Source organism: Xyrauchen texanus, chromosome 21 (assembly GCF_025860055.1).
Source record: "Xyrauchen texanus isolate HMW12.3.18 chromosome 21, RBS_HiC_50CHRs, whole genome shotgun sequence".
Classification (NCBI taxonomy): Eukaryota; Metazoa; Chordata; class Actinopteri; order Cypriniformes; family Catostomidae; genus Xyrauchen; species Xyrauchen texanus.
Window position 1 is genome coordinate 7508232 of NC_068296.1, and position 15913 is coordinate 7524144.

Here is a 15913-nt window from a genome sequence, read left to right on the forward strand (position 1 = left end):
CAAATGTGTTACATAGTGACATAGCTAAGTCATGAAAGTAATGGCTGGACCGCAAACCAGGCATTTCATGCAGTTCAGGAGCAGTGTTTTCTGTGGGAGAGAGTAACTCCCTTTGGCGTAGACTATGTGCTTTGTAACTTTGCAGACCTTTTACATGCAAATATACAAACAGCTATATTGCACAACAAAGGAAAGATAAAATCCGAAAAAGCATAATAGGGCCTCTTTAAAATCATTAAGGTGGTACTTCAAGCTTGAATTGCTCATATGGTAGGATAATTCCTTATTTTCGTCCATTTGCATGATTAATTGCATAATTTGTTTATGCTTTATTTTTTATATAATCAATCACACTGAATTAACGCGTTTCGATAATTATGCACTAATCAAAATGCAATAACTTGTTCAGCTTCTGAAACAACTATTCATTTTGGCTGATGTCACCAAGACCAAACAGGATATTATAAAACAGGATATAGCCGAACAGTTTCAGGAGGGGGAGTAGTCCTCACATTCAGGTTTGACTCCATCCTGATATGGAACGGCCGTATTTTACGATCCAATCAATCCTTATGGATAAAATCAATCCTGCCCTAAAAATTTTTCTCATTCAACCTATTTCACTCTAAAATATGTCATGACACCAGTAAAATGAGTTGTGAATGCAGTTTCAAGTTGACTTTAAGTAAAAAAATAAATATCCATTTAAATAAAAGTATAGCAAACTTTAACAGAACCAGTAACAGAACAGAGCAACATGTGGAAAAGTGGATGTAAAAGCACTCACTTCCACTTCATTTTAGTGATCTCACCTTGAATTCCTCCCACTATCTCTCTCTCTCTGATAATGGGTCTTTGAAAAGTTCTGAGGTATGCATTCAACAAACACAGGTATGTGGATCAGTACACACAGGGTCATCGGACAGGTCAGAGAGGGACAATGATTCCCATGACAACAGCAGAAGCCTGATTTGCAACAATCCAGGGCCACAATATCTATTTCACCCCCTAAAAAACCCTGGGTCAACTTTTCACTGAGAGAGAGGGAGATCACTGAAGCTTATCTGCAAGGCAAAAAATATTGTTTTCTAGTAAAAATGCGTCCGTAAACATTATTAAAAATACCAGATATATTTACTTGTGCTAGACAATACGGCTTGTTTTTAGATAAAATAACTTGAACTAAGTTTATTTGTCAAACCATTATGACTTCCTTTAAACAATAGTGATGCACCTCTTTCCCATAATATAAAACTGAATGGTGATTAAGGTCAGACCCTCATATTCTGCCAAACATCTCCTTTATTGTGTTCCACAGAAGAAAATTAAAAAGTCAAACGACATGAGCGACATGAGGATGAGTAAATAATATTTCATTTTTGGGTGACCAATCCTTTAAATCAAAAACCTCACCAAATTTTTAGATCCTCTTACTGCATGTTAAGAGTAAAAGTTGTTCCATGTAATATGTGTTTGTGTCCAAAGATGAGAGGCACACTACACATTTGCCAATAAATAATGAGCGTGTGTACATGCACGTTCTTACAGCGATTATGCTTAATAAGCTGACAACACATACGGACATGTAAATGCAATAAACTGACTTCCTTTATGGACGAAAAGGCCATAAACGGCTTATGAATAACCCAATAGACACGGGTAGATTTTTGCCCATTACGAAGATTTACACCTCATCAGATGATTACCAGCTCATCCAATGCCTCTTCAAGGTTTGACATCAAAAGTAGAAAATAACACGATTATTTCAAATGTCATGTTAACGCGGATTTCTTGCCTTTTAGATATTTTTTAAAATAAGCTGATTTAGAGCGTAATCAGTGTATGGGTGTGGATGTAAAAAAAAATTAAATAAAACATTTATATCTAATCACGCCGAGCACGGATGACCCGCTTGTTAACATGCGCTCATTTACAGACGCTTTTTCCAGAAATGCCGGTTTTCTTACAGAAACATGTTTTTAAAACGTGTTCAACAAATCAATAAAAATACTTGCAAAAACTGAAAATTGAACAATTTAACAAAAAACATGTAACAAAATATACTATATGCAACATTTATCGATTGAATACATGGATTTGTTAATTTTTCAAAAGCTAAAAAGTGACAGAAATGATAAAAAACGAATAAAATATATTTAGTAAAATTCATATTTTTGTAACATACCTAGTTAGAAGGTTCCCTGTATAATTAACAGCATTAGCTGAGAGACCATTTATTTAATATGTAAGCAAAAGAGACATTATAACTGAAATATACCCATATGAATCAATATTGAAACGAATTGAAATCGGAATCTAATCTAATCAAGAGCTTGTGAATTTAAATAGAATTGAAATGAGAAATCTGTATCAATACCTAGCCCTAATGTCCGTGTTTCCGTCCGCTTTGATTGTCAGTGATAGCAAAGAAATACGAGTGTGTTTACTGTGATACGTGTTTTCTGTAATTGGATCATTACCAAGAGCCCTAAAGATCTTTTAGTGCAGGTAAGAGAAGCACCACCACTATACAGACAGTTCAGCACGCACACACACACACACACACACACACACACACACACACACACACACACACACACACGTTGGTGCAGCTATCCTTATGAGGATTATCCATAGACATAATGATTTTTATACTGTACAAACTATAGATTCTGCCCCCTAACCCTCACAAAAAACTTTCTGCATTTTTACATTTTCAAAAAAACATAATTTAGTATGTTTCTGAAGTGATTTGAATTATGGGGACACTAGAAATGTCCTCATAAACCACATTTATAGCATAATACCCTCGTAATTACCAATGACCAAAAGAAATGTCCTCATAACTACCCAAACCTGCCCCCACACACAGACACACACACACACACACAGACACGGAAACTATACTGTTTCTGTAATTTTTTTATCTATAAGTTTGTCAGCTTTGGTTAATTTTGTGTATGAAGCTTTTTCGCATTTAAATTCAAGTTTCAAATTTCACAGCCTTTCAATGATAATGTAGGACATTAAAATCAATATGAAATCAAACTTTACCATGTTTACTTTGTTAAAAATGAAGATGTATTTACTCCCCCTCATGTTGTTTTAAAATCCAAACACAAATGACTTTCGTTTTTTCCAAAGAACACAACAGGAGATGTCTGGAAATATGACCGCCTCAGTCAGCATTGACTTACATTGTACTGAAAGATGCAGTGAAAGTGAATACATACTGTCTGTCTTACATCTCATTTTGTGTTCCAGAAAGTCATACAGGTCTGGAACAACATGAGTGAATGTGAGTAAATGAAGACAGACTTTAAATTTTTGGCTGAACCATTTCTTTAATAAACGTTCATGGTCTTATTATACAAGATTCATCATTGCACGTAATACCAAAGGTGTTTGTTTCCGTAATCCATCTGTCCGACAAGTTAAAAGCATCTTCAAAGTACATATTTCACGATGCTGTAATGGAATAGGTCAGGTAATCCATTAATTCATCTTTAATGCGAACGTAATTTGAGAAGTTTTAAGGTTTTATTAGTGGCTGCATTATTCAAAAGACGCCCAGCCAGGGCTGTGAATAAACAGTGTCCTGCTGTGCCCTGACCTGACCCGAACCTTGCTCCTTCCTTAAAGGCAGCAGAGTTAAAGAATGCCTCGTACGTGAACAGAAGGGAAGAATGCAAAGCCCCAAAGGTCTGCAGCTCCATCAAGAGTACACCCAGCCAGCAAGCGAGTTCAACCCCAGACCACTGGCCCCATCTTCAGCCAATCAGAAGCCAGAATCTGGCCCTCTCCGGCCAATGAGAGGCCATACTCAGGACCTCTCCTTGTGCCCTTTAGCCTTTTAGCCTTGTAGGCAGTTGGAGTGGGGGCAGGAGACCCTTATTTGCCCCCGGAGCTCAGAAAACTGTCCCAACCCACTTTAGCACAGCACAGCTATTGTGTCTTATCTGATCCGCTGAACAGCAACAGGTCAAATGGTCAACCAGACAGCATTATCTGTGATAAAATAAATGTAGAGTAACACTCTGTTCCAAAAACTTAGTGAGCTGCCAACTTAAGACATCATTTTAAAGGGACAGTTCAACCAAAAATTTTAAATAAAAATCTGCCATCTTTTCCTCGCCCTCTTGTTATTCCAAAACACTTTCTTTCTCATGTGGAACACAAAAGTAGATGTTAGGCTGATGGACAGTCACTAGTCAGTCACTATTCAAGTTATTGTATAAAATAAGATGAAATTGAAATGTCACCGAGGCTCACATTAGGCCAAACATCTACTTTGTGTTCCACAAAAACGTTGTTGTTTGGAACAACAGGAAGGTTAGTAAATTATGAAATTTCTTTGGTGAACTATCACAGGCAGGCATTAATAATATATATCTAGTTAGACAAAGTATATCCAAAATGGAGAACAGAGTGAGAGAAATGTCAATTTTGTACAGTATAATTCATTCAATACTAAAAAGAATGGACAAAGAAAATAAAAAATAGCTCAAAGGAATATACTGGGTTCAATACAAGTTCCTCCTTTCTTTGAAAAAAGCAAAAATCGAAGTTACAGTGAGGCACTTAAAATGGAAGTGAATGGGGCTAATTTTATGAGGGTTTAAAGGCAGAAATGCGAAGTTTATAATTTTATAAAAGCACTTACATTAATTCTTCTATTAAAACTCATGTATTATTTGAGCTGTGAAGTTGTTTATATCATAATTTTTACAGTCGTTTTAGGATTTTAGGGTTTGTTGACATTACATCGTCATGGCAACAAAGTTGTAAAATTGGCTATACGTTTACAAAGAAAAGGTTATCGCACTTAAGTCACTTTAAGCCGCATATGGTTTATGTCTTGTGGCTATACATTTGAAATAGTGAGTATTTTAACGATCACGGATTGGCCCCATTCACTTCCATTGTAAGTGCCTCACTAACACAGATTTTTTTCCTTATTTAAATAAAAGAGGGGAAGTCAAAACTAATCTTTGTGGTAATCAACATTATGCCACAAATGAATCTCTCACCAAATCTTACAGTTACAACTGAGTCCACTGGGGGGCGCTGTGGATGTGTGTCGTCAAGGAGTTGGGTGAGAAAAGAAGATATGATGGTGTCTTTGCTTTTGAAAGTAAAGTAATATTGTTTTAATATATTGATAGTTTTTCTATTCTTCATCTGCTGATATTTAGTTCTTGTTGGAGTCATGCCTATCGAGGGCCAAGGATCTGCTTTTATGGTGGAAGGAAACTCAGAAGCGGTACAAGAAACTCTGAAGCTTATCAGACCAGTATATGTGTATGGGCGTAAAAATCTCTTTACATGGGCTGAGCACATTTTATAAAATAAAAATAAAATGAAAAAGTTTTTCAGAAAAATAACATGTGAAATTATAAAAATGTGATGGCCTTTATGAAGATTCAAAGTTTAAATATGTGAATTACCCTAATGCCGTCAGTATTGGTTTCTATGATTCTAAACTCTGGGTGAGTGTAAATGTTTATTACTTTTAAATACTTTTTTTTTTTTAACTGGTGCATATTGTATAACCGTTCTTTTAACATTTGTGTATAAAACAAAACATACATTTCACATACTTGCTATACTTTTACATTTGAATTTACAAGTAATTGAAATTGATCACTTGTTTTTTTGTGGGTTAGAGTACATGGCTACAATATTATATAAAAATGTCCATCCCTAATATTAGGACTGGATCGTGGCCGTTGGAGTGGATGGGATTTATACATCCACACGAGAGAACTCCAGGAACCAGGCTTGTATATCCAAAGAGATGAGCTGACCCACGGTGGCATGTTTTTATCTGTTATTAGTGGACATTTTTAGCTCATTCTTGCTGTTTCCTTGCACATAGCCTGCTGTGCCATTTAAAGCAAACTTTGACCTTTTCTGACCGCCACTCATGGAAACCATGGAAACCTTTAACACGCCACTCTGCAATCTAAAGCAGTTTTGTCCCTCGAAATTCCTCAAACATTTATTTTCAAACTCAAATGCTGCAGGTTTGTCTTTCCCTTTCCCCTGGTTATTACCGACTCGATGGCCAGTGACATCACCTAGCAACTATAGGTAAAAAATTATAAATAATAGAATTTAAAGAATAAATATTACTTTTGCTCTTAGGTAGTGTTCGTTATTTGAATAAAACACTTCTTCCAAGTAATAAACTTTGGAATTTGACTTGCACAGTTTGTGTTAAAGACATAATTGTTGAGGAGAGGTGTGCTAATACTTTTCTAAGTGATCAGAATTACGATTTTCACCTTGTGAGCCATAAAACGTGTGAAAAAGTCCCTTTGACTTACATTGAAAGAGGGATCCAAGCCATAGAGACCAGGGGGTGAACTCTTTTGACCGAGTCCAGTCAGAACACCCTGGCAAACACATAGCAACATGCTTAAAACAAAAACCTTAGCAACTGCAGAACCTTAGCCCTGACAACCACACACTACATTATTTAGTTTTTTTTTTTAGTCAACTTTGCACAGCTTTGTAAGCTCCTAATTACTTAGACCACAAAAACATAAGATGTTTGTTTTTAGAGATAGTAAGACTGATTGTGACAGGCCTAAAATATAGTAAAGATGATGTGATAAACATTGTAAAAGGTCTTAACTCCCTGAATTAATGTAGAGGCTGTTTAAAAAGTGTTTTTGAGGCTGTTTAGAGAGGCAGGGTCAGTGTTGATGTCATACGTGGCCTTCCTCACCACTTTAAAATTAGAAACATGCCTGAGTTTGCGCCTCACACGTGGTTGTTTTAAGGTCCGTTGTTGGGAAATGGCCCCTCTTACTGGGTCCCTGAGGGCCTCTAATATGTTCCAAGAAATGCCTGGAATTGCCACAGGGACATTAAAGTTATCTTTTCTTTCCTATTTGTGTGAGAGAATAGATTGTTAATTCGATTTTTTTATTTTCTGAAGCAAACATGAGTGATACAATGCTAGGTTAGTTGACAGGGTATTGCTTTGAGGTTGGTTGGGTGCTCTGGATGGTTGCTAGGTTGTTTCTTGCATGATATGGGTGGCCTGCCCAATTCAAAAGAGCCCACCACCATGTCTCTACAATATTCTGGTCTCTAGATATGGCTCGGGTCTATCCCTCAATGTAAGTTTATGGGATTGTTTTGCCATCTTTATCATCCCCCAGGCAAAAACCGTAAGTCTGATCACTAAGACTAGTAATAGCAAACCTTTCCTCAACAAGCTGCACAGTTTGAGGTAACATTATGTAAACTAAAACACTGAGGTTTAATACTTAGGATGAGGGGTTTGTTTAAATCACTAACTCTAAGTATGAGCAACAGTAATGGAGCATTAAAATAAAACAGTAGAAGTTAATGGTACATCCTAATTTACATAGCATGTTAAACATGAGCGTGTGAGAGAGAATCACACATGGCAAAAGGTCCAAACATAAGGAACCATCAATCTTACACAAAACATACACACTCAAACAAACGCACAACAGCCCAAAGCAAACACACACTTACTTTAAAACCCATCCACAACATCTGCCAACACACAGCGTTAAAAACACAAGCATGATAAGAAGAGAATGCATAGAGGGTGTCACCTCTATCACAGTATAATGGTGCTAAAACGCCAGCAGAGAAATTCACACTCCGACCTCTGGAATCTCACATTCACTACTGATCTGTTTTTCCAAAGCCATCAAACTAAACACTAATCAAACTTGAGCAAAACCTTGCATACTTTAGTCACATTTGCATAATTGCCCTTCCGTTGGTGTAAAGCGCCAGCTGTCCTGTCCAGCTCACTTTGGCCAAACAAATGCACCTTTAAGGAATCCTCTGCTTTGGCCGGGGCAGATGGAACAAAAGGAGACTGAGAGAAAAGCTTTTCATAAATTCTGCAAACTAGCGGAGCAGAAAGCCATCACACGGAGACCACCAGCTTGACACCTGAAATAAAATCAGCCATTCAGGAGGAGAGGAGGCAGTTTACAACTATGAGCGTGTGTGCATGTGTTTTTAGTTTGTTTGTGAATGCAGAATGGCTGGGAGAAATATTTAAAATCTTAATATTTTTCAGCCTGTACCGATATAAATATTTATGTATTATAAATGCTCTGAAATGCCTTCCAAGGGTGATTATTTTAAATCAGAGGAACCATCATTTGTCTAAACAGTCACTGTTGCCAGGTAGATTCAAAATATTTAATGTAAGAATTTAAATTGAGTAAAAAATCTAGTGAAAAATATACAAGGTTGTTTTCACAAAAATAAATACCAGGATGACTTGTAAATAAATAAATATATATATACAGTACTGTGCAAAAGTTTTAGACATTTTTTGCATAGTGAGGATGTCTTCAAAAATAATGCCATATATAGTTTTCTTTTATCACTTAATGTCATACAAAGTCCAGTAAACATAAAAAAAGCTAAATCAATATTTGGTGTGACCACCTTTGCCTTTTAAACAACACCAATTCTCCTAGGTACACCTGGGCGGTTTTTCTTGGTTGTTGGCAGATAGGATGTCCCAAGCTTCTTGGAGAATTCACCACAGTTCTTCTAACTATTTCGGCTGTCTTAATTGCTTCTGCCTCTTCATGTAGTCTTCATTAGGAGTCTAAAATGTATTTATTCTTATTGATAAACTAAAGCTGAAGGTATAAATAACCATCTTAAGACAAATGTTTTTGTGAAACATCTTAAGTGCCTAAAACGTTTGCACAGTACTGTATCCACACACACACACACACACACACACACACACACACAAACATATATATATATATATATATATATATATATATATATATATATATATATATATATATATACAGTATATATTCATAGAAATGGATATATGTGCAAAGTCAGTTGGCATGGCCATGAAGTTTGGATATTTTCATGCAAGCATGTGCTTAGTCTAGACAAAGTGGGTTAGCGTAGCCGCTCGTGCAAAGCGCTAATGGGCTGGGTCAAGTGCACTTGAATTCTGATGCGCTTTTCTCTGGTTATTGCACTGTCTGTGTCCTATTATATATATTCCATTTCATGTCAAGCTACGTCAATATAAATGGAGACAGCCCATTCATAGAAAATCTCCAATCTCCAAACTGCAAATTCAGGAAAATATTTTAGACATTGCACCGAGATTAGAGGTGGTTGTCAAAGTCTCAGCGCAATTACCTATTTCTCAGGAAAATAGCAAATTGCACTTTGCACCACTTCATTAACATACTATAAACCCTCAGTTTGTGCGCATACACCCACAGATAGCGCAAACACTCCCACCCACGTCCACTTGCACTTTTTGCTGCCACGGAAATTGTGCTTAGCCCGGTAATGAAAATAGAGCTCACATCTCTAACCGCATATTTGTCACTAAAGTTGGAATCAGAGGCGCAATTAAAACATTTGTATTTTAACACTGCTCTCATACTCACTAGTAGTGAGACAAGGAAGGGTTGCAAAACTTGTCTAATAATAAGTCTTTAGGAAACGTAATGGCCAAATAAAAATCACAATAACATATTCACATTGTTATTAAATAAATCATGAATATTTTGATGCACTCACCAAGCACTTTATTAGGAACACTATGGTTTTAATAAGGCTCCCGACAGGGTCTTCTGCTGTTGTAGCCCATCCACCTCAAGGTTTGATGTGTTGTGCTTTCTGATATGCTATTCTGCTCACTACAATTGTACAGAGTGGTTATCTGCGTTACCATAGCCTTTCTATTTGCTCGAACCAGTCTGGCCATTCTCTGTTGACCTCTCTCATCAACAAGGCGTTTCCGTCTACAGAAATGCCGCTCACTGGTTGTTTCTTGTTTTTGGCACCATTCTGAGTAAACGCTAGAAACTGTTTTGCATAAAAATCCCAGGAGATCAGCAGTTGCAAAAAATACTCAAACTAGCCCGTCTGGCACCAAAAATCACTGAAATACAATTTTCCCCCATTCTGATGGTTGATGAGTATCTGCATGATTTTATGCATTGAACTGCTGCCACACTGATTAGATAATCATATGAATAAGTAAGTGTACAGGTGTTCCTATAAAGTGCTCAGTGAGTGTATATTGCCCAATATTAAGAGCAAATAATATCCCCCAAATAATATTCTTGGCTCTAGTTCCCAGGCTTTGAAAGAGTCTGTAGAGCGAGTCTAAATTTCCCTTTAAAACCAGTCTGTTAAAACACTCGCTGTCTTTACCATCTCTTTCACTTCATAACACAAAACTTGATTCCCATAAACACTCTATAAAATTGCACACTATAGACATGCCCCATGTGCTCTTGTAGAGAAGGGGAGGAGAGTTAAATGTCGTATTTTACCACTCTCAAACATTTGCTTTGCTCCCCCCTCAGTTTCCTCCTGAGCTGTTATGCAAAACGAGGCTCATTACATCTTTTACAACAACTTCACCCACCAAACTGACAAGGACCACTACAGCTCATATACACCTATATATAAGCTACATATACATCCCTTTACTGCACCTAAAAACACTAAACTTTCTATCAACGTGTCTAAATATCCTGAATGTTTTTTGTATGTTTGAAAATGCACATACAAAAATGTTATTGCTCAGAAGGTGCTCTTTTGTAGCTCAAGAGACATAATGGACATCAACTTCATCTCGGATGCTTCTCTGAAAATTCCAGAGAACAAATAAAAAAGACACCATTGAGTCAGTGTAGAGCTATAAAATTAACATGGATTGCATAGCTCAGAGCATTTGATCTTAAGACGTATTTGCTGAGAAATATTTGAGATCTCTGACTTTTGAGTGCAGACTTTGCTGAAGAAACTCCTTAAGAATAGTCACTTCCTGTTCTAGTATTTGCCAATGAGCTTGAGTTTCGCTCTGAAACAGAATGCACAGGAAAGACAGCACATGCTTTTGTCCTGAAGTAGCGCAGCAAGACGCATGGCCTCAGGAGAGGAGAGGACCTTTAAAAGCTTCTGGCCCAGCAAACTGCCCCTCCATATATCCCACACACACACACACACACACACAACAATCGATCTTGGTCAGGAGGTGCTTATATAAAGGCTCTGCTCTGTGAATAGGGGTCAGATGCTCTTTAACACTGGGTCCACTGCAAACTGAGGGTTTCAAACCTGTCGGACTTCATTTGCACACCAAAAGACGCATTCTCACACACCCGTGACCCCAGAGACCCCTTCCCCCTCACAGGACGTGAAAAGACCACTGATGGATTCTTCTGTTAGATCTAATTCCACACATAACAACAAATATTACTGAACATGTATGAAGATATCAAATCTATCTATCCATCCATCCATCCATCCATCCATCCATCCATCCAGCTATCTATCTATGTCTGTCTATCTGTCTGTCTATCTATCTAGCGTCCTGTCACTCTTTCTATCATCCTATTGTTCTATCTTTCTATCTATAATTTTGAGACAGGGAAGTTTTCTGTAGTTTGTTCTTTTCTTTTCCAGGTAATTTGCATCCCCCTTCAGAGAAGTCTATTTTTGTTAGTTATTTTGGCCTAGCCCACTCCTAAAGTATTTTTCTGTTATTCCCACTTTGTTATAAACAAAATATTAGTTTACATTACTTGTTGGGATTGTGAGTTCAGGGTCTTGAGACATGTAACAACGTAACACTATCTATTTATCTATCTCATGTTGTCTTGACCTTTACATCGGCCCCACATGAGTAGTGCTGTAATGATTATGACCAACTGTGCTGTTCTCTGTGCTGTAAATCTGCTATAGAACACCTGACGGTGCAGTAAACAATGAGCCCCATCCCCTCTGCACTTCCTCTATGTATCAACGTATCTGTCAGGAATGACACTCAGTCAGGACACACAAGCTTAAAAATAAACGCAGCAAATAAAACCAAAAGGATTTAACAGTCTAATGTCACAGGAGAACCTTTCTGGAAAAAAAATAAATAAATAACTTTATGGTCTCAAGCTAATTAGAAAATCATAAACCAAAACAATGATCTGAATAAAGGAATATTTCAGGTTCAATACAAGTTAAGCTCAATCAACAGCATGTGCCAAAATTTTGATTACCACAAAAAATATTATTTGAGCTGTAAAGTTGTTTAAATCATCATTTTTACAGTCGTTTTAGGGTTTGTTGACATTAGATTTTCATGCAACATAGTTGTAAAATTGGCTATAACTTAACACAGAAAACGTTAGTAAGCGATTTTATCACACTAAAATCATGTTAACACACATATTGTTTATGTCTTGTGGCTATACCTTCGAACGTTTTTAACATTTATGGATTGGCCTCCATTTACTTCCATTGTGCCTCACTAACCCAGATTTATGCCTTTTTTTGGGTGGGGTGGGGGGATTTTTCTACCCTTTTTTTGCCATTTTGTAAAGCCAAATTCTCAATGCTCTCTAAGTCATCATGGTGGCATAGTGACTCACCTTAATCCGGGTGGCGAAGGACAACTCTCAGCTGTCTCCGCACCTGAGACTGTCAATCCACGCATTTTATCACATGGCATTACTGACCACGCGCCCCACAGAGAGCAAGAACCCCAACGTGACCAACCTTAGCAACTGGACCAATTGGTTGCTTAGGAAACCTGACTGGAGTGATTTATGCTTTTTTTTTAAGAAAAGGAGGACGAGTCTAAATACATTTTTGGGGTAATCAAATAATACCACAAATGCTGTCGATTGAGCTTAACTTGTTTGGAACCCGGAATATTCGTTAACCTATAATAAAACATCAAGCATTTTAAAAAAAAGCAATAATTTGCCCAAATATTACAATTCTGTCATCATTTACTCACCCTTAAGCAAATGACACATGAGAGGTACGGCATAAGTGAAGATTACAAGATACTTGAAATATATTGCACAAGTCCTAAGGGTACTTTTATTGTGCATTTTTGTCATTTATGGTGCTTAACCGCCCAAGTCCCCATTCACTTTGATTGTATGGAAAAGAGCACCCAGAATATTCTACTAAATAACTCCTTGTGTTCTATGGAAGATAGAAAGTCTTACAGGTAGGGAACGACATCAGGGTGAGTAAATGAGGACAGAACTTTCATTTTTGGGTAAATTGTTCTTCCAAAGAACCATATAGCCAAACCGAGAACCCTATACAGGCAAAAATGTTTGGAAGAACAATTGAAGAACCTTTATTTTTAACCTCCACAGCCTGCTTGACCTACATAAGAATCTTTGGTCATCAAATGAACTACACCTTCCCTACACATTAAGTGTTAAAGGTCTGTAGTTCCTTTCTGATGTCACTGTAGGTTGAGTAGAGCAGTTGATTTAATCACACTAACACTAAGACACATTGGGTGCCAATGTTAAAGGGATTTGTTGGTAGGGCACATAAAAGAGCATTTTACTCCCAACGAAACTTACTTGCGATAGTCAAGCGAGCTCTTTGGCTCAGAATAGATCCATATTTGTTCTGGGCAAGGCACTGGTAGAACCCTTCATCTGATTTGTCTTTTCGACTCTCCACCTCCGAGATGAACAACGACTTGTTGGAGAGCAGGTAAACACGCTCCGATTCTGTGAGCGTCACTCTGTTTTTTAGCCACCGGATGCCGATTGGAGCCTCGCCGTGCGCTTGACAGTCCAAAATGACAGCGTCTCTCCTCATCACGGTAACATCACGAGGCTCTTTTATAAAAAACAATTCGCTAAAACACATCACACCTGCAGAGAGAGGCAAGACAAAGAGGAACGAGTGAGTAACAGTAAAGTAATAGTGGTTTAAATGTAAAGTTAAGGTGGTTTCCTTTTAGTGGGACTGTAAAACTCAGTGTGTGGCTCTCAGATGGCAGGTGAAATCTAGCAGCTGGTTGGGCTTCTCTGAGTTGCTGTAATCATATTTGACAAGATGGATTACTCCCATAATCCCCTTATTCATGGCTCATAAAGTCAGAGTCGACTCCAAGATTCTATCCTACTCTTCAGAAGCACTTAAACTTAAATCCCAGCATGAAATTTACAAGACATTTAGCTGCCCACCATGATGAGCTTCCAAGACAGCAGAACAACAAGAAAGGAGAAAGAAACATCTCAGCGTGGAATAGAATTAAACACCCTAACAAAGGATTTTAAATGGCTTTTCTTATAAAAGAAACACTTATTTCTGGAGAAATAATGGCAAAATTAAACATGGCATAGAAATAAAGCTTACACTCTAACCCAGCAAACACAGAACGTTACCCTAACGTTAGTGTTTGGTTTCCATTTGGTTATATTTTTTTTGGTAACACTTTACAATAAGGTTCCATTCATTAACATTATGTAATGCATATTTTGTAAATCATTTATTCATCTGTTTTCATGTTAGCTAACAAAAATACTATTGTTTATTATTAATTAATAGCGCTTGAACTAATGTTAACATAAGCAGTACAACTTTTGATTTTAAAAACGTATTATATATATATATATACTATATGTTGAAATTAAATTAAAAAGTGTTGTTTATTGGTAGTTCATGTTAGATAATGTTATTAACTAATGCTAACAAATGCAACCTTATTGTAAAGTGCTACCATTGTTTATAACCATTCAATAAAGTTCCTATAACGTTGCATGGAGGTTTTTTCGTAAACATAATAAGAACATATACTTAATGTGCAGTTGTGACCTTACAGAATTATTTCAACCTAAAATGATCATTAACAAGCAATTTTGTTCATGTAACCTGAATTATTCTGGTTTATTCAATGATTTTAAATAATATTTGACTTCATTAAAACAAACTGATCACCTGAAATAAAATTTTCAGTAGTTCATCTACATTTAAATATGAATAAATATGAAAATAATTCAAAAGACTGTGTTGCATTAACACAAATTCTTATAAATGTTATAAATTGTTTATGAATTAGGTATAAATGGTCTTAATGAAAGTGCAACCATTCAGAAAGTGTAAACTCATTGTGATGAGAGGAATCAGTTTTCATCTTACAGAGGAGCTTTGATCAACATTTTCGACGTGTGTGTTTGTGTTGTGAAATCTCCTGTTCGGTTTATCATTTCTACATATACAGTGTAGTCATATATAATCTTGAGATGTTTTACATCTATAAAGAATTGCTTATTTGTTGAAGACACAGACACATTGCTTTGGGTCTGTGGGCATTCTAACCACTTATTGATATTTAAATAACTTTTGAATTTAAATTGAGATCTAAATAACTGGGGGGATTTAATAAATTAGTAAATCAAATCTGCACGTTCTATTCATGAAACATCCTGACATGCAACTCTGAGGGACTGCATAAAGATATATTATTAAACTCTCTCTTACCTGAGAAAGACATAAATACCGCAAAAAACAGCAAACGCTGGTATAATTCCTTGTTAAAAGACGCCATTTACTCTAGTATTCCGAGCATGCCTGAATCCATTGACTGCGGACTCGAGTTCCACACTAATCTGAGGTTAAACTGGGGCGCGCGCTGCTGACCGCTGCTCGCACTACTTTGCGCGGTATCTCCCAAACAGCGTTCTGAGTGATGCGGTTCGTCAGAGTGGAGGAGATTCCTCCGCCAGTGTCGGGCTTGAGATAGAAGGGCTCTGGTTTGACATATATAGTGTGACGTCACGTCACAGTTGTTCCACGTTTATGAAAACAGATGTGACCCATATTACTGAGATTGACAAGCTTCTTTTTAACTTCTTATGGAAAAATAGAACTCATCATGTGAAGAAGTCTGTTCTAACAAACGACTATGGAAAGGGTGGATTAAACTTTATCGATTTCTGTACTCTTAATAATACTTTTAAAGTAAATTGGTTGAAACATTTCTTTAAAAACCCTAATTCTATTTGGAATGTCATACCATGTCATATGCTGTCAAAACTGGGTGGGTTGAGCTATTTCTTAACCTGTAATTATAATATTGATAAAGTCC

General features: G+C 36.9%; 1 protein-coding gene across 1 annotated transcript in view; it reads right to left on the bottom strand.

The window, feature by feature from the left end:
* The window catches only part of LOC127661286 (protogenin A-like), a 41586-nt gene extending 26213 nt beyond the window's left edge, over positions 1 to 15373 (bottom strand). The window contains exons 1-2 of the mRNA XM_052151919.1: positions 15307 to 15373; positions 13395 to 13694 (exon numbers count right to left, since the gene is read on the bottom strand). Coding sequence (XP_052007879.1) covers positions 13395 to 13694; positions 15307 to 15373 — 367 coding nt within the window. The remainder of the gene's footprint in view (positions 1 to 13394; positions 13695 to 15306) is intronic.
* Positions 15374 to 15913: the final 540 nt, after the last annotated feature.